Source organism: Idiotropiscis lumnitzeri, chromosome 5 (assembly GCF_059441095.1).
Source record: "Idiotropiscis lumnitzeri isolate Australia: NSW breed Sydney's pygmy pipehorse chromosome 5, RoL_Ilum_1.0, whole genome shotgun sequence".
Lineage (NCBI taxonomy): Eukaryota > Metazoa > Chordata > Actinopteri > Syngnathiformes > Syngnathidae > Idiotropiscis > Idiotropiscis lumnitzeri.
This window is the reverse complement of record NC_142395.1, coordinates 19,854,045-19,877,710: the sequence shown is the minus strand read 5'-3', so window position 1 is coordinate 19,877,710 and position 23,666 is coordinate 19,854,045. Positions and strand designations below refer to the sequence as shown.

Genomic DNA, 23,666 nt, shown 5'->3' with positions numbered 1-23,666 from the left:
CTTTAGTCATGTTCAAGCATTTTATTACCCATGCAAATTAGCAATGATAAGCTACATCAGTGCACAACATCAAATGTGGCAGGAAGTATGATATGAAAAACTGGGCGGATATTTATCTTAGTCACTAGCGGTGATATTAAAGGCCTCTACACACCAATCCGACGTCGGCTTTCGTGGCCGACTGTCGCCTCAGCCTAGAAGTCGGCACGTCGGACCAGAAAATGACCGAAGAACACGCAAGCCAACGGAGACGCTAACTACGCCGGATCTTCTGTGCATGCATGAGAAGTAGCACCCCTCCATGACATCAGCGGTGATAGTCAGTGCATAGCCTTTGACGGTAATGTCGAATAACGGCGGACATTCGTGGGTGAAAATGATAACTTTGCTTTCTTACTTTTCTGTTCAGTCAGTCATTATGTCCATAGAGGAGCAAAAGTTCGTTAAGTTTTTGCGAATTAGCTTCAATTTTCACCGTCTTCTGCTTTTGTCACTTCCCGTTCTTGTCCGGTGCACTGATTCGTTATCTAACAGCTAATCACAGTTCTCATTCAACCCGACAGACCGACCCGATTCTACATGTTGAATCGTCCGAACACGCCTGCCCAAAGCCCCCAACAAAGGCTCAGATTTTACGGCGTGTATCGACTTTCTAACGGCCGGCGGCGGATTGGTGCTTTTAAGTTGGGTAAATCCCCACTAAAGGCCCGTCACTACATACATGCAACGTCTTGTATGTGGACATACCGTACATGCAGTGTTTTAATTGGCTGGGTACAAGACAACCTGATCATGCACATTGGGTGTGAGGGGTGAGCAAATGCAACTGGAATTAATACGAAGAACACATCCAAAAAGACGCTTCCTGCATTGGATTCATTCAATTATAGAAACCCAATGACATGGAGTAACTGACTTGTAAACTCTAAAGTCACTTCTCCTCAGCACTATGGACTTGATCTCGGCAGTACTTAGAACAGCTTTCACTCTCTGCCACTAATTACAGCAAAGTGTGCTATGCGAGTTTTTTTAATGATGGCTATTGATATAAAAGGTCACCATTATCCTGCAGCGCTGACTGGCCTTTCGAGGAATTCCCGTCACCCAGATAAAGAGCATAAACAACCAAAGTTTAAAAGCGATTAAAAAGCAAGGTGTAGACTTACAGGAAGGATGCGTTTACAGAGTTGGTAAAAATTGTGTAATTATGCGAATGGACTAGTGGATGCGCATCACAGTAACACAAATAACCGTGACTCTGTCTTGAACTGATAGCGGTGAAACGATCAGAGAGCAACGTCTCCCTTGCTAAGGTTTTTCATATGCACAGCTTGGCTCACAGTCGATAGACTATTTCAATCTGTGCTCTGTGGTGGCTCTGTATGAAAAAGAGCGTTTGAAGGTCAGAGATGAAACCTCAATACTTTGAACTTTCCTCGCGTACGCTAACGCCTTTGCCACTACGCTGAACACTCCATTCCTCCATGGGCTTTATTCAAAGAAAACACCCATACAATATATCAAAGGTCGGACACAGAAGGAAGAGTGGTTGTTTGAAATCATATGGCATTGAAATGATAGTGAAAAGTTTTGAGGGAAAAAAAAATCTTTTGTAGGCATCCAAGGGACTCATCCTTGGACACGGTTTTTAATCAGTGTGACACGGCTCAACCTGAATCTGATCAGCATAGAAGGACGTTTACAGAAATTGTGTTCCTTCCATCTGTAACTCTAGCAACACGGGCAACTAAAAAGCAAACGCTGACACTGCTTAGAAACCTTGTTCTTGATTTTTACAGCTGGGGAAATCTTAATGCTCCATCTTCCTGTATGTGTATTCTGTTTGACCTTTTTCAATTAACGTATCAATACCAAGTTGGCAATGTTTACACAATAAATGCCATGCAACTAAGTGAATGCATGACACATAAACCTTAAAAAATAGTGGTTCTCAGTTATTGCTTCACAGGGAATCGGGGGATTGAATTTCTTCGCCGCCATGGTTGAGAATTGAAAAAGTGTGTTTTCAAACGTGCGTTTTTTTTTTTGGTGTATGAAGCAAGGGCGCAGGGGTCAGAGGGATACTGAGTACAGTAAGGCTGAGTATGTGCAAAAAGCTTCGCTACACTCTCTATTCCCATTGAGGCCCTAAGACTGACCAAGCAGACAGAAGAACGATTGAGACAAATGGGACAAGCACATCAGACTGTTATTTCACTCTCAGACCATGTTGCTGCATTTTGTTCGTTTTCACAGGGTGAGTGTATCGAGAAGTGTACGTGTGTGCGTGCGTTTTAAGCTGTCAGAGGAATGGTCAGTGAACAGAGAAAATGGCAGCTTCTCTTTTACACATGATTGGACTGCAATCGTTCAGTCAAAGGAAAAAGGTACACCTTCACCTACTCTTTAGGGTATGATACACCCGTTTGTTCCTTACTGTCTGCATGAGCACATTTGAAAATGGATTCATATCAAACCACAACATTGTCAGTTCGCCAGAAAGAGAGAGAGATCGTGAGTGAACGAGAGAGAGAGATTCTACCGAGGGCAAGAGAGAGAGAGTTTCTACCAAGGGAACCGTTGTTTATTCCTTTTGGAAAACTGTCAAAGTAAGCATGCAGGCCAAAACAGGAAGACTTGGTAAAGGATAAAACACAAGCAAAATGAGGTTAGCAGAAAGAAACCTCAGTGTTGGGTGGGAAAGCAGCACATATAAATAAATAAAGAAAGAAAAAAGAGGAAAGAAAAAGAGCAAAATTAAAAGATATACTGGACGGGGGCTTTTGGAGACTTGACAATAATTAGACCACATTGATTACTTGGTGACTTCAGAGCAAATTGTAAGTGATCAAATCTAATTAGTGGGTCGTACACATCTTCCAAGAGATAAAAGACACCTCATTGAATGGGCTTAAGTAAACCAAAAGCTGCCAGTGCCTACTGTCTGCCTTTCTTCCGGAAAGCCTTAGAGAAGTCCGGCTCAAATGAGTTCACACAAATTTGACCATTGTTGCTGACAATGGGAAATGGAAAGCAATTTATTTATCCAGATGAAACCTCGATAGGTGATTGATTCTTAAGAATATTTAATTATACAAGCCAAGTAATATACTAAACACATCTATTAAATATGTGCAAGTGTGCATTGTAATGTAATTAAACAACAAATGCCATCAATATAAAATTACTCTATTGATGACTTTAGTAGAAGTGATAATTATATTTAGTACTGTTGGACAATGGCATCGCTAGCCCCCTTTTACTGAGGCATGTGGGATTCACAAAAAAAAAAAACTGTAGCGGCTAGGGTCCTTGCTCTTTCTTGCATTATTTCCCTTTTTGCATTATTGATTCTGCGAATATTCGCTACACCGGTCAGTCTCTCTCCAACTGGCACCAGATAGCCTTTGGTGCAAAAAAACTGAATTCCAAGTCATTCATATTATGCACCAGAGATAAGTAATGCTAGCATGAAGCTGATAAGTAATGCTAGCATGCAGCCAGTCAACCGCTTTAAAAACTGGGAGTCATAGAAACAAACTTTTGTATTTTCTACACCCTTCACCAGACGTGGATGTAAAATTTAAAGCTGAAACACGGTATTATTTTTTTTTCTCTGCATATTTGGACCACTATTAATAAGCACATGACAAAACATACTCTGGAGCTGACTTTCTTCAAACAACAATTACTGCTACATAGAGTAAATCGTCCTTTTGAGGAATTGTCATGGTGAAAAAAAAAAAAATCGAACAGTGTTTTTTCTGTGATGATAAATTACTACTTTGGTCACATTTAAGGTACCGTGTCTTCAAGCAAAATAGGCATCAACAACAACAGTATTTGTATTTGTTCTCAGAAAGACAGCATTATTGAATTGCTTTTGAGGGAGCGCATCTATCCTTTGTAATATTGTTTGTCATTTAATTTTGGAAACTAAATTACCTTTCAAGTATATGAAAAGAAAACACTTAAGGGATAAACAGAAGTGAGCCTTAGTTGGTCAACGAAGCCTGTCATCATTATCTTGAGAATCAACTCACATAGAAATAATGAAACGCAAACCTCCTGAGAGTGAATACCCTTGAACTCATTCTATTTTTTTTTATACTTCTTGCTGCCACTTACGCAGTAGAAACACATACATTAAAAAAAATAAAAAGGCTCAAAAGTCTCAATAAGCAATTTTTTAACAATACTCATATATAAAATGTTGCTTGCATGTGTCTTGGCAAATGCATATTTCCGCAAGGTGTCATTCATGCAAATCCTGTAAGAAGGTTGACCAAAATTGAGTGAGTTTCCGTGACTAACCTGAATGCTTTGAGACCTGATGTCTGCCAAAATCCTCTACCGGACCGGGTAATTATGTGCATGGGAGTGGAGCGTTAACGTGACACACGAGATGGTGTGTATATAGTTTTCAGTGAATTTAACAGTTTCTGTGTAGACATATAAAATAGACTTCTACGTCTTTTCATTATCAATACACTCATACATAAGTCTGTTTGACTAAAAGTAGGGAATGTTGTGATCCTCTCTTCAATTTCTTCATAAGCTCAAATTCTAGAATGTTCAAATGCAACATGATGACAAGAACTCAGCAGTCAACTTAGCTCAGAGGAAATAGTCTGCTTCAAAAAGGAGCAGCAACACAACACATCGTGTGTACTATATACTCAAAATCCACATCTGTGGCAGTATAGCCCCTGGAGCGAAGGAAAATGGTTGCTTCTGGCAAAGATATTTACTTAAACACACTTGAAATATCAAACACAGCCGTCAAACAGTTCAAGTAAACATATTGACACATGACATATTAAACCATTTGGTTCAGATAACAAGGACAAGCCTCATAGCTACTGATAATCTGAGAACAGGGCAAGATTAATACCGTGGAAAAAAAATGCTGCCGGATGCTTAATTGTTCAACCGACCTTGTGAAAGAAAGTAGTAACGGGCACAGCATGCAATACTGGGGTAGATGCTGCTAATCATTCTGCACATCCTCATCAATACTGCGTGCGTCTTTGCCGTTAACTTAAGTCTTGAGTCAGCACTGACCTTGCTTTACCCTCATTTAAACCATTGCTAACTCAGCCCAAAAAGCAAAGCTGCTTTAGAGGGAACCAACTTATCAAGTTTTACATGCATCAATAAGCATTCATGAAATAACAGCGAACATACAACATTTTAAAGTTTTTTTTTTAGGTATAGTAAAACAGACTAAAAACAGAGTTTGCTGCTATACTCAAAGTTAATTTAAGAAATAAAGTGAAATGTATTAAATAATAATACAGTTTATCCAAATACACAATTTTCAGGAGGATTCTCGAATGCTGAAATAGAGTATTGGACAACTTATCGTATTTTTATTTTTTTTCCGAAAAACCTTGTCCCTAAACTTAATCAACAAAAAAATGCTCCTCAAAATTGCTCCTCAAATGAAGTCATCGATAAGCAAAATTGCTGGCCGAAGAGAAAGTTCTATTGAGGCTTGGAATGGGACGATTTAAGTTCATATGTGAGAGAGGCAGGTGAGATAATCATTTTGGCACTGGAAAAATGTGGAAAAAAATGGAAAAGAAAAAAAAAAACTAAAGAAAACCAAATGCGCGTATATGCCAATGTGTGTGTGCCTGTAGTTCTCACCATTCACCACTAGTTGGCAGAGATGGCTTAGTTGTGCTTACATCAGGTTTTATACTACCGAAGCGACATGAATACAACATGAGTAGGCCAAATATTTTTTTGCCGGTTTTGAAAGTTATGCAGGACATAGTACCTCAAGAATATTAACATTTTTGAGTGAGTTGATTTTTGTGAAACAAATGCTATGCAGCAGTTTTGTGCTGTCCTTGAATAGTAATTTATGCAAGCGGGCTCTTTGCACTGGAAAAAGAAATCCCAATATGTGGTTATTGTCTAGCTTGCTTCAATATACATGCATTGACAAATGCATCATGAAGATCAAGGGTATGTATTTTGCACACATGCACATATTTTGTCCAGATTTAAAATTGTATTTTTGTCTTATTACTGGTTCAGAAGTGTGTGGTCCTAGGTTCCCCCTCCACCGAGTCGCACGGATAAATAATTGAGAACCCCCCCCCCCCCTCCAGCATTTGAGTCGCCAATCCCTGGTCTTCATCATAACTTTGGTAACCTATAACTTTGGCATTTAATAATGACTTGGAAGTAGCTGACGCAAATGCATTTTGTTTGAGACTGTATTAGTATTTCAAAATGAAGGCATATAAGGTTTTTCTCTATCCTCCAGAAGCCCAGAACCAAGGCCAGATCGCTGAGAACATGCGCTCTATTGATGCATGCAATGGTTCACATATGCGCATGTACCATCCACCTGGATTCTTTTTGTTCCTACTCTATAAACACACGCACACACACAGCTGCCGCACACGCACTAACAGTATGTCCTATTTCAGTTCAAGGTGACCTATTCACTATTTGTATTGGGTCAGCGGTGATGAGATTTCTCGGCTAATAGGAAACGCAGGAAGACAGGGTTACACTTCTGTTCTCTCAAAGAAGGTTCAAGGGGCAATGCTTTGCTGTGCAAGCATGAGATGGCCTGTTCCCCTCTGACTCTTTTAAGTGCGTCCGTGGTGCATTAATAATCTGTCAAACCGGATTTAGCAATAATCAGCAAGAAACAATCAAGTATAATCTCTGACTCTAAAGCCCAGAAACCTCAAGAAATTCCTTGATATAATCGTCCAAATAATACCTCCAAAAGAGTGACATTTCAAGATACATTCGATGGACTGCCTTGCTCATAATCGTCTCCCACCCTGCACACCCACACTACCACTTACGCCTCTCCACCTGGGAGTACACGGACTCAAGATGTCAGTGTGACACATTTCCGGCAATGTGTGAGGGAGCTGTTTTCGCTTACTAATCTGGACAGGGGAGGAAGGAGAGTTTCGGAAAGGAAGAAGGAAAAGAAAGGCACAGCACTTCACAATTCCATTCATCATCTACGCAGTGTTGAGTGTGTATAAATAGCAAGATCTGCTCAGAGTTAACATTGAGCCAGTGCTTCTTGCGTGGTACTTTATTCATTAAGACTGCGCAGGGATCAATATGGCAGACATATACACTGTGCTGTTGACAAGATAATCTAATCATTATGAATTTGGCTCGGGTAGTCAGTAACATGAGCAATTGCGACAGTTATTAGCAATGACAAGAGCTGGGAGAGAGGAAGGAAAACGGTTGAAACAATAGATTGGGAATGAGAGAGCTTTCCTTTTTTTTATCAAAGCTCAGAGCAAAAGACGATAAAAAGTTGCATTTCACGACAAAATATCGCATAGTCAATAAGATACAGAACGTAGGAATTGATCGGAAAGTTAAAAGCCCTGTAAAAGAATTCTCTTTAAGATATAACGCCGGTTTGGGACCAATTGAGTGCATCAGTGTAATGCAAAAGAAAACGAAGAGACATATCGCATTTTCATACTCCATTAGCATCTGGCGTCATTGCTTCAAACCAAAGGAGCAGAAAATAAAAGAAAAAATGTTTTCTTCCGAGCCACCATACTTAGCGGGCCTTTTGTTTTGGCAATACCGCATCGGTGTGCCGACTCAGGCCGCTTTTGTTGCTGTAAACACATAACAGTCACAGCAAAGCAGAGTGGCTGTCATTTCCCTTCAGACACACACAGGGGTTTAGATGTGGGAGTCACATTTCAAACTGGGCTCCACAATGCAAACGGCGGGGTTACTACCATACCCTCGTCACGCAATCTTGATTGAGACCACCGACTTTATGCGGGCGAAAACCATCATTTTTACAGCCATTTGTTTTGATGCGTACTTTGCTGAAATTACAGCAAATGAGATGATTTTCATGGTTACAGTATGTCCATTCAATCAATTAATCACATTAGTGATGTAGCTGGAGAAGTGCTTAGCAATAAAAGACAAGGACAAGGACGGACAGAGGGATAAATCATTTCCCTTCAACTAATGAGAGAGAAGGTGAGAACAGATCCACATAATTCCTTCTTGGAGCTGCATGGTGTTTCGGTAGCACATGTCTAGAGGGCAGAGTGTAGCTCTCGCACGTTGGATCGATGCCAAAGGACTACGGAGTGAGATCCACTTTGTTTGACTTTGAAAGTGTTTGATTTACAGCTCGCTGCCCCGGCTACTGGCAGTTCAGAGACTACATTGTCGGCATATTTGGCCTTCTGTGTGCTGGACACATTTTTTTGCACGAATATTTTATGTTTGTTTTCTTGATATCACAAAATCATTCTTCCTGCGCCTCATTTTTACGCTTGCCCTGAAAGCTAGTGCCAGCCAACCACAATCACGATTTAATGTTTACCATGCAACCTCTGAAGCCGGCCAATGACAAACATCCGAGGGAGGGACCATGAGAGCAATGAGGGCGAAACAAAATGAGGGTGTACGACAGGGAAATTATAAAGTGTGAGGTAGGCGAGTCCGGTGGGGAAATCTACACATTTGAGGGATATAGCGGGAAAATAATAAGTCATCTTCCATTATTTTGGAGGCACAAGACAGGAGTGAGGTGTTATCCAAGACTTGCTTAGCTAAAAATTGTAACAAAGCAAAGCAGCGCAACAAACAAAACCAAACCTTGTTTTAAGTACATCAAGCAACATTATAACTGGTGAGGGGTCACGAGCACATTATTAACAAGCTGGTGTTCGATTCAATTCAAGTTAATGCTTTGAGCCACACACACACAGTTATGTTATCTTTTGAAGATTATAAGCACCGTATCTCTTATTTTTGTTGAAGCAGAGCTGTCGTAAAATGTTTGATTTCTACTTTATTGGCGAATTTATGTTAATGGTGATGACTGACAGTTAGTCCTAAGTGACAATTTTTTATTTCACTCACAGTGGCTTAGTTTTCCCGACACCATAGTCCCATAACGTATCAATATCGAGTTATCTGTCGTGAATACCAAGATATCAGCCCTATTTAGCACCCCGGCATCAAATATCATGCAGCTTCATCATCTGGCTTGAGAAGGACCGAAGAGTCCTCAAGGAGAAAGGCCATTCCAATTAAACAAACTTCAACTTTGCACCTCTAGCGATATCACCTGTGTGATTGTAGCCTATATGTTGCATGTCAACACACCTGGCAGCACAATTCAAGATTCTTGCACAATGAATGTTTTGTTCTTGTGATTTATGTGACCTTTGTTGGCGCTATTGACTTCTTGGCTGCCTTGTTCCAAACAAAATGCCAGCTGTGCAAGGGTAAATGCCTCAGGTCTCCAGGGGATATAAACATTTCATTTGGTCACAATCATCTACTTTTTCGTATGAAATTGCAGAAATAGCACGGGGCTGAGGGGTGTTTGTATTAAATAAGATGACAAAAGTGAAAAATCAGCAGCTCAAGTACAAGGATACGTAAACACAATGCAGCAAAAATAGGAAGCAGTTAAAGAAAATTCAAATCACACCGACACCAAACGGCCAAACGTCATTGATTTGAAACTCTGGTGTCAATAAATTAGACAGCGCCGCCCTGAAAATCCACTTCCCCTCCTCCATGGATACACTGCCAATGCCGTTATTATCGTGGCCATGTCATCTCCAATAGGCTGCTTCCTTTTGAACTAAGCTAATTGCTTTAATGCGTCCGGCCCCGTTTGAGTATCACAGAGGCCAACTTGTGTTCTCATATCCTGTCTGTTTCTTGACACTTGTAAACCACAAAGTGTCTTTGTTCTTAACCTTTGCCAGATCAGGAGGTCTTTCATTTTAATGAAATTACAAAATGAATGCATGGCAAGCCCAACCTCCCGAAAGAGGATAAACTCACATGCATTCTAATGATTCAACGATCACATTTCATTAAAATCACTAGCCTTTGGGTTGCTGGAATTATTTGAAACATCTTTTAGTCAAGAATTGCAAATCTACCCTGACATAGCGTGCAAAACAAATCATACAGAAGTTAGCTTTCAGTGACGATGTATTGCGGAGGTTTTTGTCGATCAATTTCAATCTAATGTCGTGACACAATACCATATATAGGATTTCAACCTAAAAGGTAGTAATTTTCATCACAATAACCATTTTAGCCAAACACAGTCAATTATAGTCCATACTACATGTGTGTACATTACTTATTTTATTAGATTGATTTGCAGTCATCTTTAAATAAAATAAATTAACATCTCACTCCTTTATTCACACTAATTGCATTTCTGATTCTTCAAAAAACGTTGAACAGGCAGATATAGATTATATAAATACGGATCAGATCAGTGATTTTTGTGGCCACTTCAAAACACACACAAATAAAAAGAGAGCAGCAAGTCAAAGTAAATATTAAACAATACCTCATACACTTTTCTCACAGCCATTCTTAGAGTAGCTGCCTAATTTACACTGAAAACAAGCTTGCCTGCTAGTGTGACAGGAAAAAAAATCTAGTAATAGGAAAAGAGTAAACAAAACATGAACTGAAAAAATTATTTATTCTTTTTTTTTCTTGGTTTTGTTTATTTAACAATGAGTAAATGTACCACTTGTCCCCAAGAAGCATTCTACAGCCTCACAACTATCGTAAGGGGTTTTCGGAATGGAGAAAAGAGAAATGAAGCTCTTTTACTACACGAGCCCTGTGGTTCTGAACAAGGCGACTGTGGGAGTACACAAGTGACTTTGAAACAACTGCCAAGTCTTTTCCAAAAGTACACTTAGTTTTCCCAGGTAAAACCCCCTCCCCATCCCCGAACGCCTCCATTATATTTTATCCCATCCCACCAGAGGCTCGAAAGGAGAGCGGCTATCTCAAGATGAAGGGGAAAAGAAAAATTAAATAAAGAGTGTTTTTCTAATCCATTGCCTCAGTGGTCTCTCAAGTGTGGGAGCAATTTCAATATAATATATGGCAGAGGATGTGATAAGACACAGCCCTGTTATGCACATCAGAGTGTTTGCGTGCTTGAGTGTGTGTGCCTTTCTCAGAGGAAGGGTGTTTCAAGGTTTGGACAAATGCAAGATTGTCACGCTCACAAAAGAGAAGAGGCTCTGGCTCGAAAGGACTAAATCCGATGCCTGGAATACACAATGAAATTACACCCACCCACACACACACATAAATCTGCCTGAATTATGCAGACTGAGACCATTCCTGAAAGAATTCATTTTAAACATCCACTCTCGCAACATTGTTGATATGCATCCGCACGACCATAACAAATCAAAGAGGCCTAAACAATAGCACAAATTCACGCAGTTCAAATTATTGTATTTAATGTCTTTTTTTAAGCGTTGTGGCTACCACTCATGAAATAAAGGTATAATCATCATAAGATGTTGATTTTTCACGCACTCACATGTTGAAGTGCATTTACTAATAGAGAAGACCCATCTCAAATAGAAAAGGATGAGAACCCCGTTTGCCCTTGGAAAACGTATCTCAAACTCACAGCAGAACGCTGCCACCTAAAGGCAGCGTTAACTGACTCCGTGTGGCATCTGTCACCGTCTCCCATTTGGCCTGCGTACCACCTGCAACCCATTACCATAAAATTCCGGGGCAAATGTCTGTTCAATTAAAATTACAATTTATTCAAACAACTGATGTGATCATTTATGGATGACTAAACAACATCTCGACAAGCTTGGGAGAAAATGAGTGCAATTTCCCCCAAAAGTCAGCAAGTGCTAAAACGTTACAATGACAAATAAAATCTGCACCTGTATCCGACATAGGGCACACGACCTGACTTAGGACGCGCTCTTACGGCACAGCAACCCCTCTGAGCATTGAGGAATTTCACAACAGCTTGGTTTTAACCTTCATCCTGCACTAAGTAATTCCCTTCAACGCTTTAAGCAGTATTAAGCATCATTACTGTGCGTATCATTCATCTACTTATCCCAGGAATTCTCCTCGCAAATAAAATGAAGCTCTCCGCTTGGTTGGTTGCTGGCAAAGTTGTGACAACGAACGAGAAGGGAAGCTATGCTCTGCTGATATGTTCGTGTTATTCCTCTCCAAGCAATAGCCCAAATAGTGCCCGTAAACATCATGAGAGACCAAGAGCTGTGTTCTGAGTCCTTTGCAGGCGTGTAGAGTCATAGTAGGCATGCAGGTGCCTGAGAACACACCTACACTAAGTTCTCTTTGTGAAACTGAATGAGCGCGGCAATAAGCTCTTCCAGCTCATAAATGTATTTTTCCTTCACTTGCAACTGTAGTGACAGATGGGCTGTGGGGCCTGAGGATCGATGAAGGAGGAATTTTGTCTTTGTTTCCTGACATCTTTCTCCGTTGCCACTTTGCTCTGACTCGGGTTACTTACTGTCCACATAAAGGGAGAACGGTGGAAAAGAAAATGATATGCTTCTGTACAGCCTCTGAAGAAACTTAATGCCTCAAGGCATCTCCCTCTACATTGGTTTCTCTTGAATAATACAAAAGAGCACCCTACATAGCTCACACTTTCAGGGGACCCACTTAAAACAAGATACCAAGGAGTGCTTTGTTGCTGCTCCGGCTAGTTTTTTTTTGTTTTTTTTCCTATGACAGTCGGAAGAAGAATGAGAAAAGAGTGCACACACAATGAGTGTGCAGAAATCTAAAGCACAACAATTCATCCTCACTAAATTAGAAAAGAAACAGCCACAAATGACCCTGTCCCTCTGATGAGGAAGTCCTACTAATGCTCTTTGTGCTGGCCTTTGCCCTTTGCAGCTGGCTCATAATAGAACCATGGTTGAGAGTGAGAACAACAGACAGTGGCTTTCCTCCCTGGTGGGAAAACGTCACAATTGATCGCAGTCAACATCACAGAAATGTCCAGCTCATATAGGGGGTACAAATGACTACAGACAGCTTAACTAAGAGACAAACGGCATCGGCGAACCGGACAATGCAAAATGAAAGAAGTCGGCTAACAAAAGGAAGGTCGAACATTTAGTTTCTGGAAGAAATCTCACATCCAAAGATAGCTATACCTCAAGTTAACAACACAAACCATGAAAATACTAGACAAGAAAAATGTAAACACAGCTAGAAAGCCGTGATCTGTTCGAACTGACCATTGTCCTAGCACACCACGTCGCGCTACAGGTTTTAATCCCCGTCTGACACAACAGACTTCTAATGAGCTTAAGGCCAAAAGACTCGGAGAATTTCACACATTAGAGACTTATAGACCTACATACCCCTCACAAAGATGCTTAACGTAGCTGTAAAAATATGTTCAATCTGCTAATCTCTTCATGGTTAATTCTAACAGTATTAATTCTAAATCTTAACAACTTCTATGAGTGGAAATTACAATACAAGTAGTAATTAGTACATAACCGTTTCTGTCAGTCAATGTCATTGTTTTGAATGACGGCATTCACAATTTTATATTTAATTTTTTTTGGTGCATTTCGTTTCGCCGCAATATCAGCAAAACATACTACTTAGGTTGTTCGTCTCAAAATGTGCTTCAAATAGACTAGGGTGTCTCACCCAAAGTCAGGTGGGACCGATCCAATTACCCTCAACCTAATGAGGACAAATTGTCTTTTAAAAAATGTATACATTGAAAGATTGTCTTAACTGAATTTGGATCATGCAACTACTGAAAATGTAAAGCTATTTTGTTAGAGTTGGTCACAAATCAATCACAAATTGCTGATTGTAGGGGAAAAATATTTGTAGCTTACAGTGACGTATTTCAAATGCAAATAATTTGTGTGGATGTCACTACATCTACTGTGAGAGGGGACGGGAATATTTAATCCTTCTAATGCTTTCTCCTCCCCTTCTATTTTTCTCCTCGGTACTCTACTGCCTTTGCTTTATTTATCTTTCATTTTACAAGACAAGCATTGTTGACGAGACCTGGATGCTTCATGGAGGTAGTCACGTGGGAGTGGGAATAACAGTGTAGGAGAGTAGGGCAATTCCCCTTACCTGTATGATGGACATGCGGTTAGTAGGTGTGTCTGTAGTGCTGGTGACTGGGCCTGTGAAGCTGGTGTGGCATCCCATGTGGCCTTGGGGCACGCTGAGGTTATTGGAAGTGGGCTTAAGGTACATGACCTCTGATCTTGGTGAGCTGAGTGGCAGGCGTGTCTGATAGTCAAAGTACATGGGAGAGGTGGCCAAGGAAGGACTGCTTACCACATTCATCACATTCATGGCATCCCGCTCCTCCACCTCGCTTTGCACCAGCATGATGTCGTTCTTGTTAATCTTCTTTTTCTTGCCTTTCCCCAGCTGTGGATGGGAATATTCTGCAATGCGACAGTTATACGTTCGTATCTCCTTGTTTTCCCTCTTGCACTTGACTGCTATGGTGACCATAGCTGCCAGAAGCATGATTGATATTATACTGAGAGTTACAATGAGAGGCAGTGACATGTCCCAGTTCTGATTGTCGTCGACATGCAGCAGTCCATCAGAAGGCTGCCCATTGGACGCCTTAATGATAAGCCTAGCAGCAGCAGTGAGGCTTGGCTTGCCGTGGTCGGATACACGAATAATCAGCTCGACGATGGGGTTTACATTGTCCCAGAAAGGGTGGGCCGTTCGCACTTCGCCAGTCACAGGATCTATATCAAAAAGATGCTCTTCATTCCCATCTGAGATCTCATAGGTGAGCCGCCCGCTCTCACCATAGTCATTGTCCACTGCTCTCACTGTGGTGACAATGTAGCCAACACCAACATTCCGTGGCACATGAATTTCCGCTGTATCATTTTGTAGCAGGGGTAGAACAATGACAGGTATGTTATCGTTGACATCCAGAACACTGATGCGCACTGTAGCGTTACTCTCTAGGTGTGGCGATCCAGCATCTCGGGCAAGTACCTTGAAATCAAAATATTTGATTTGTTCATAGTTGAACGACCTCACTGCATAAATGGCTCCATTGGCAGCGTTCACATTTACATAAGTATTGACATCACCACCACTCACGTTGGAGTTAATAATGCTGTAGTACACTGTGCCATTCTGGCCCAGGTCTGGGTCATGAGCAAGAACTGAACCTAAGAACTCGCCAGGAATGTTGTTCTCTGGTATCTGGAGAAGGTAAACTGTCTTGGTAAAGCGGGGGACATTGTCATTCTCATCCAGAATCTTTACAGTGAAGGATTTCGTAGAGTTTAGGGGTGGGATGCCATTGTCTTTGGCCACGATGGTGACATTATACTCATCTTGTGTCTCTCGGTCCAATGGCCTGTCTGTCACCACTGTGTAGAAGTTGTCGTAGTTCTCCTCTAATTTAAAAGGGACATTACCCAGCACTCTGCATTGAAGCTGCCCATTCCTGCCAGAGTCCTTGTCTGTGACACGAACCAGCGCAATAACAGTGCTTGGAGGTGCGGCTTCACTGATGGCTCCCTGTCTTACGGACACAAAGCCAATAGAGGGCCAGTTATCATTCCTGTCGAGCACTTTAACAGTGACTTTACAATGGCCGGGGATCGGATTGGGTCCGAGGTCCTTTGCCTGGACGTCAATCTCAATAACTGGACTCTCTTCATAGTCTATTTCGCCCTGAATCTTTATGACTCCTGTTCTGGAATCTATTGAGAACAGCTCCCGGATTCGCTCTGGGGCATAGCCACTAAAAGAATAGACTACTTGTCCATTGTTGCCTTCATCGGGATCCGTGGCGTTTAAATTGATCAGGACTTTACCGGGCGGTGAATTTTCGGGAATTTCAACAACATAGGAGGGTTGATCAAACACCGGACTGTTGTCATTTGAATCAATAACTTTAACATTTATCTGCATGGTACCCGACCTTGGATATTCCCCACCATCGGTGGCTGACAATATAAGAGTGTGATGGCTTCTTTCCTCCCGGTCCAGTGGCCTTTGAATAACCAATTCGGGGAACTTAGTTCCATCCCCGCGGGATTTGACCTCCAAGGAAAAGAGATTGTAATCATCACGCGTTATCTGATAGGTTTTCAGGCCATTTTCCCCTGCATCTGGATCATGTGCACTGGTCAAAGGAAAGCGCGTCCCTGGAACTGCATTTTCAGATATGTCAATATCAATCTGATCCGAAGGGAAAACGGGCGAGTTGTCATTAATGTCTTGGATGTCTATTTTAATCATGCAGATCTCCTTGTCATTGGCGAACACTTCCATGGAGAGCTGGCACTTGGGGTTTCTCTTACACAATGTTTCTCTGTCGATGCGTTGCTTTGTATAGAGTAGTCCACTCTGGGGGTCAACATCGATGAGATGCGGCGCTGAATTCTCCAACACCCTGAAGTTGGCTTTCTTTCCTTGCCCTCCCTGCCCAATCTGTTCCAGTCCAAGTCTGGCATCTTTGGCAATGTTTCCAATTACTGTTCCCGGACCTTGTTCCTCTGGGACAGAGTAATTCAAGTTTTTCAAAGTCAGGGCTTGAGCCCATAAGAGGAGGAAAAAGAAAATGGAAAGATACATCCCCACTCTGTAGTAGTGGCAAAAAGATGTCTTGGTCTCTATTCTGCCTATGACCTGTTGATATTTTGTTAAAACTGGGTATTATTACTTAGGTTCAAATGAAGAGTCCTGTTCATCATGTGCGGTCTTGACATTTGACTTGGTAGATTGTTTTTGATCGGTTGCGCTCCTCCTCTGCCTCTCCCAGCAATCTGTGGTGCTGAATGCCTAATTCATATTCCGCGCAGCACTCAGACTCATCTGAGCAATAATCATGATCCACTCTCCAAATTGAATACTCATTGTGAGCAAAAAAATGACACCACCTAGAAGAAAGCACAAAAATACATACGTTAGGTGAATGTGAGTTAGATAGTCGAAGGTAAACAGAAAACAACAAAGGAAATTCTATCTCGGAGCAATAAGATCCACCACTGAGCCCAAATTGAATCAAGGCTCATATGTAATTCATCTCCACAATCATGGGTGGAGCTTGCCAATTAGTTAACCTTGGGAAGACACTGCACAGTTCAGATTGACTGATAATGCTTCCTCTTGAATTGTCACTTACTACTTAGATCACAAATCAGTAAACCTTTAAGCCTGGCCATTCAGTATGTTGAAAGAAAAAAGAAATCAGGATCAAAGCCGTCTAACTTTAATGATACGGTGACTATGCGGGCATACAACAAGAGATGGCCTATTGTCATGGTTATTTGAACAAGTGAGTATAAAATGAGCCTCTTACACGCATTAACAAATCCGCATAATCCGGATATTTAAAATGAGCCTCATAAAAATTCAAAAAACGAGCTGCCAGCCATCAGCAGAACCGTGTAATTCTCTCCTCTGGTGCTCCGTCTTTCTCTGCAAGACTCAACTGTAAAAGCTGTTGCTCCTCATGCTCTCAAAAAAATGATAAATCCAGGGAACACGCACACACACATACATAGAAGGTAACTTACCCATGGAAATTGTTATGATAATTCCAATAAGGGGGAAAAAAATATAAAGATCCAAAGTCACTTCCTAATTGGGATTGGGTGAGTTTGACCCCTCTCCCTGTTGTCTGCAAGCTACAATGCACCACAGTGTAAATAAATAAATTAAAACGGCTTTAGAAAAGTCTGACTGTGATGTCAATGAGCTGAAGTCCTCTCTCTGCTGTGTGATTAGGATGCAGAGGCTCGCCTTCTGCGAACAGTGAGTCACCTTTGTTCAAGAAACGACGGACATCCAGATGCGCGTCAAGGTAAGATCCAAAGTGGAAAAGGCGGCCGGTGAGTGGGTTGGTTCTCCCCCCGGTTCGAATCAGAAACAGCAACAGCAGCAGCAGCGGCGTGGTGTCCTTGTCCGGCGTCCTCATCCAAAGTGCGGAGGAGCGGAGAGGCAACAGTTCGTCTGCATTCTGGATCAACTCAATAAGCCGTTGCAATAGAATTTGTGAGTTCTTGGCTGCGCAAAGCACGCTGCTTCAAAGTGTGTTGCGCACGTTTGGACCGGTCCTGAGTATAAGAGCGCTTCCGAGCATAGAATGAAGTCCGTGCACGAACACGCTGCATTAAAATGTTGTCTGCGCTCATGAGGCAGCCAATCGCTTTGAGGAGGTGGGGAAAGGAGGAGGGATTCAAACGCAACCACCAGCCCGGACTACAAATGATGGGCGGCTCGTTGGCCACCCGCACTTCATGTTATTTTTCAAAAAAGGGAAGGAGGAAAAAAACAAAAAACACCTCACTGCTCATTGAACTTCATTGTTCTGATCCAGGAAGCCAGCAGATGTGTGTGACCCGAAAAAGAAATGTCCGTTACGCCGTTAGGCAACAAGAAACGATTTCAGTTTTTTTTATTATTATTTGTAAACACAACCTCGTTAAAAAAAATCCCAATTAATTAGATTAATCGCTCAGTATAAACTCTTTTACGATATAAACTCTTTGAGATCATCTCAATTTGCGTGTTTTATTTTCAATAAATGAATGTAAATGTAATTGTAGGCGGGGAATTGATGTGAGATTGGTAATTCTGAAGTGAAGAGTCTACCTTAGTGAAATGTAATTACTTTCACCAGCTCTTAATGGTGATGAAAGGCACTGAATCTTTAGGTGATCATTTTACTATTATGCAGGCAGCCATATTACTACTCGGGAAGTGAACATTCTCCAACCAGACTCAAGGAGTAAAAGAAAAAAAATAAAAGAGAGAGAAAAAGCTCAAAGGAGCGCACATAAGATTGCTCTTACCTTCTTTTATGGTAATGGAAAGTATGCACGCTGTATTGAAGATGTGGTATACAAGTGATATGAGGTACCAGTAGCATCGATAGGTCTATTTTAGGGGGGCTTTAACTCCCCAGGAGAGGAAAAATAGAAAATGGTGGGCCTGTTCGGCCAGTTTAGAGGCTTTTTTCTCGCTCCTAATTTTGAAAGGCCAAGCAAGGTTGGAGGGGATGGGGAAAATGAGGCGCAGAAATAGAAAATGTCTCTATATAGACACTGCAGATGTCATTTGATGTACAATGTGTAATGTTCTATGGTGTTGAATTGGTTCTTTTTAAGATAAAATATGAAGCAGCCACAGCAAAAGCTCAAAATAGCGTTTCATACCAACTGTACCCCTTTTTTATTGTTGGGAGTTTTTGTTTTGCATTTTACACTCATAAAATCTCTTACCTCAGCAGGTCAAGTTTGAGATTATTAGAGACCATTTCACGTTTACTATATTAGTTTAAAGTTGTTAAAAAATGATTTAAATGTTTACATTGTTTTAGCCCTATTTTGATGCTTTGTTTACTTGTGTTGAGGTCAGCTTGAGAAAAAAAAATATTTGTGTTTCTATTTCTTAAAGGGGATGTCAACCCCAAAAAATTCTTAACAAGAATATGTTCCATGCAGTCTCACGAGTCTAAATATGGTATTCTGATTAATATTGCATTTGTCGAATATGAGTTAAGCAGCAAAATCCACTTGTTTTTCCACATCTCAGGGGGCGGCCATTTTGCCACTTGCTGTCATCTGAAAATAAGTCACAGTTGCTCAGATAATGACCAATCAAGGTTCATTTTCAGAAAACAGCTGAGCTGTGATAATCAAAATCAGATCAGAATCAGAATCCCCTTTATTGTCATTGGACTCAGTGTACAACATGATTGGAGAGCTCCACTGTAAATGTACATGCTTGAGGTTTTAGGATTTGTTACATTGGTCCTGCATTATCTATGCAATTCAGCAAATGCATTTCATGACTTTGTTTCATTTTATTTGGCAAAAAAATAATAATAACAAACCCTGAATTTTTTTGCAACTGGAAAGTGCAACACAAAGCATGGTTAATAAACTTCCGGTCCACGACTTATGGCTTGACTGTATCACATAGGTGGATGTAGTATTATTCTAAATCTGGGCTCTTCAATTACATTTCGGAGGGGTCCAGTTACAAAGGTTATCTCAGGGTAAAGCCAGACCATAAAGCCCATCCATCCATTTTTTGTACCGCTTATTCTCACTAGGGGCACAATTGAGCTGGAGCACATCCCAGCTGACTTCAAGTTCAAGGTGACCAGCCAATTGCAGGGAACAAGAGAAACAATATTGATCCTACTAAAGGAAAAAACAACACATGATCAATAGAATAATAAATGTACTCCCCAAAACACGGAAATATAAAATGCTTTTTAAACACACATTACCTCCTGGAAAAAAAAAAATAACAAAACAAAACAAAAAGAGATAACGGAGCAATATGTCTGTTTAAATAAATTACTTACTGTACACAGTGTACCGTTTACTGCTTATCAACAAAAGTATTCTTTGCCAATGATAAAGTATCTTTGCCATTCATCGAGGAAGGAAATGAGAAAAGGGGGGTGGGGGCTGCTTTCAAAAACGTACAATACATAAAATTACAACTTAATGCTTTAGTTGAAAACGTCCTTGAAATATTTTATGAGCCTGGGTAGATCCCGCATGACAGTATGAAGTGGGACACTGTTGCTATATGACTTGATACTAAACAACACCCTTCAAGTGCTATTGCTATGTTCAACATTTATCACGTAGTCTACCCATCAATAAACATGGATCTCAACCTTTTTGACCTCGCAGTTTGACATGAACCACTGACAAGTGTCGGAATCATTCATTAGTCTGATGGTGACTAACACGCATTATTAAACAGCATGTTTGATGTACAAATGCCACGTTGTTGATAAGTGATGAAAGTAAATGTCACATCACTGTCGCAATCTGCATAAAATGGCTGCGCTGTCTTGTCGGTTGAAACATGATGCATAACGATATGTTCCCTGCGTCTACCTTAAGCCCTCTGCAAGTCATTTGGGAATTTCTAGAAAAGCATAAACAGAGATGAGTTGCAAAACACCAACATGGTATTACAATACAATTAGCATCTCGTAGGGGAAAATCAGTCAATTTAACCTTCAATGAAATCGGGTAATCCCATTTCCTTTAAACCACATAGCTGGAAAATACTTTTCAAATGTGGTCCGTTTTTCCAATACATTGATTTGCAGTAAATTTGAACATGATTTTTTTTTTCTCCTCAGATATAAACCCAGCCATTCGCAGATGTTTTTTTTTTTTCATGCAACCAATTGAAATGACAAATGTGATTGTGTTCAAATACAAATTCCAGTTTCTTTCATTTTTGTTTCAAAATATATTTCATAGAAGTATATGTATCATTTCATGACATATGTTCCATGCTGCTTAATTAACCTCAACAGGGGGGTTTCTAGACCCCCTGGGGGACCATGTCACACGCTCCCAAAACATGAATAAGCAACGATATATTTGATCAAACAATTAACTTCATGAATAACTCCATAAAAAGTGTTTGTATGTAAGTACGGTATGTACTCTATTTATGTATGCATGAGCTATAGCCTAATATGTGTTTCCAAACACAAATTCGCACCAGTTGGGACAGACCAAGGTTGGTATCTATTTTAGCATTTGATAGCAAAAAGTATTCTGTTAATATGCCGGATGATAGAATTACCCATGTGTCTGGTATATGACTGCATGTCAGATTTTTCTAAGAATGACAATCCATGTCAAAAATGGTAAAGAACTGGTTGAGTTCTGCCTGTTGTCATTCGCCAGGAATTGGTGGGAGTCGTACCGCTACGCACTCAAATGGCTTATGAATATTCAGTATGGGGGCAAAGTCGGGACAGTTTCATTGGTCCACTGTGACGTGTTTGGTAATTTCATTGGTAAACTGTGACAAGACGAAGATAAATCTATTGATGGCTTCAACTAACCCCCCCAAAACTCATGAAGAAACTGCGTCTGAATCAAAGACACAGGGTTCAAAGAGTTGGGAAAAAGATTTGTGGCTTTTGTTCCGGGAAATACGGTACGCTAGTATTGCGCAATATGAGTTCATGGAGTTATGTAATGTAAACCGATATAAAGAATTCCAAGTATATTTCTTTTATTTTTCATATTTGGTCCGCAGAAAAGAACCAAGCTTTGAATCCCAAAGTTTAGAGCTAAGAGGCAGAAGTGGTACACTTACACCATGCTGTGTCCTTTACATGACAATTATGAAACTTTTTCCACAAGAAACGTAACCATAGAGATGGTCAATGCTTAGCCTGCCTCAGAGGTTTTCATTTATCCACCACTTCAGACAAAACACAGCACAGTTGACATTTCCACTGTGATATTTTTTCAGCGGCAAAATGTCACCTGACACACGCTCACTACATGTTTGTCACGTAATTATTCCATGTTATAATCTGAATCTGCTTCTCTCTCTCCATTGTTCATCTCCGCGAGATATGTTGAGTGTACATTAAGCTTTTGTTCTGAAAAACGCTTGGCACAAAGAGTATTTTAAGCTGTTTCTCTTCATGGTGTGTCATCACAAGCGAATCTTTGGATAACGGTTTGGATGTTCTTTCATGGCAGGCTGACACTGCATACTGTATTTGACATTTACAGCAGCAAAAAGAAAGTACTTATAATTTGGATGTGTGTATTATTGGCAGAGGAAGCATGAATAAAACAACAACTTTCCTCATTTCTTCATTTGCACCCCGTCTGTCTTTCTATGACATTTTTAGACTCCTTATACAAAATTCCAAACAGGGTTTAAATAGTCTTGCAAAAACATGCCTAACGTTAAAAGTGAAAAGAAAAATACCCACACATAGTATGGCACTAAATAATTTCTGCTGTAGAGATGCCATAAAAGTCTGAAGGTGTGAATATTTTGTGCTCCCTTTATGACTGTTGTCAGTTTTTGTGTTGGACTGTTGACAGGGAAAAGGACAAAAGTAGTTGGATGAAGATATAAAGAGAGCTTGAAAGACAAGTAAGTTTGTTTTGAGGTATAGGCCTCTCAGGTTCATTGCAATTTCAACCTCAATAATAACATTTCCACACATGGTTGATGGATTTTACTGTGTCACTGTGGATGGAAAGGTTCAATAAAAAAAGTATCAAGTTGGATGAGGTATAACACTCTTGCATCTTAAATCTACAATTCTGTTTGAACATTGATATACAGCTCATGAAGGAAGAATTGATCGTTCTTACTTGTGTCCTATTTTTTTGCTGCAAGATGCCTGTCTGAGTATTTTTCCCTCTCTCTTTTATATATATATATATATATATATATTTTTTTTTTTCTTTTCTTTCGGGGGGGGAGTAAGTGTATTATGCCCATGCATTAAAGCGGTTGTGAATGTCTATGCACATTACGAATAAATTATTTTCATTCCACGAAGATCATTATTTAAAAATATGAGGATTATTCTTAAATTAAATTAGTGCCCGTCACAGAAATGGTGGACACAAACCTGAGATATGGGAATGATAAACACAGAAATAGTTATGACTCAGTGAACATGAAAAACGAAAAGATTCTGCAAAGCATAAAAAGAAAAAAAGGGCGGGTGATAATCAGAAATCCCAAACCCAGTTTGTGTTTTCTCGTCTTAAAAGTTAGCCAATGGCAATTTCAGAAATTCCTAACACAACATTTTTTATGACACTTTTCAGGTCGAGAAGTGCGAGGAAAAACATCGCTATTTTTTTCTAGGAGCGAAAAAGCAGTTATCTCCTTACTGAAATGTTATCAGAGCACTGCCAACTCTATATGCAGTGTTGATGTTTGTGGCAAGTTAAACGGGGTATTCACTTCTTCATGTCCAATCTCACCTGGCAGGGGTTCTTCTGCAACCTTGCACAGGAGGACAGCATTTGGATTGATAT

The 23,666-nt window shown here is 40.4% G+C and overlaps 1 protein-coding gene across 3 annotated transcripts in view; it reads right to left on the bottom strand.

Annotated features, from left to right (window-relative positions):
- pcdh17 (protocadherin 17) overlaps positions 1-17,969 on the bottom strand; it is a 52,971-nt gene extending 35,002 nt beyond the window's left edge. The window contains exons 1-2 of one of the 3 annotated variants that reach the window (XM_088296576.1): positions 17,388-17,969; positions 13,948-16,748 (exon numbers count right to left, since the gene is read on the bottom strand). In XM_088296576.1, the coding sequence (XP_088152702.1) occupies positions 13,948-16,443 (2,496 nt within the window). In that variant the 5' untranslated portion in view covers positions 16,444-16,748; positions 17,388-17,969. The remainder of the gene's footprint in view (positions 1-13,947; positions 16,749-17,387) is intronic. The other 2 variants (XM_088296578.1, XM_088296577.1) reach the window with 2 other exon arrangements.
- Between the last annotated feature and the right edge of the window lie 5,697 nt (positions 17,970-23,666).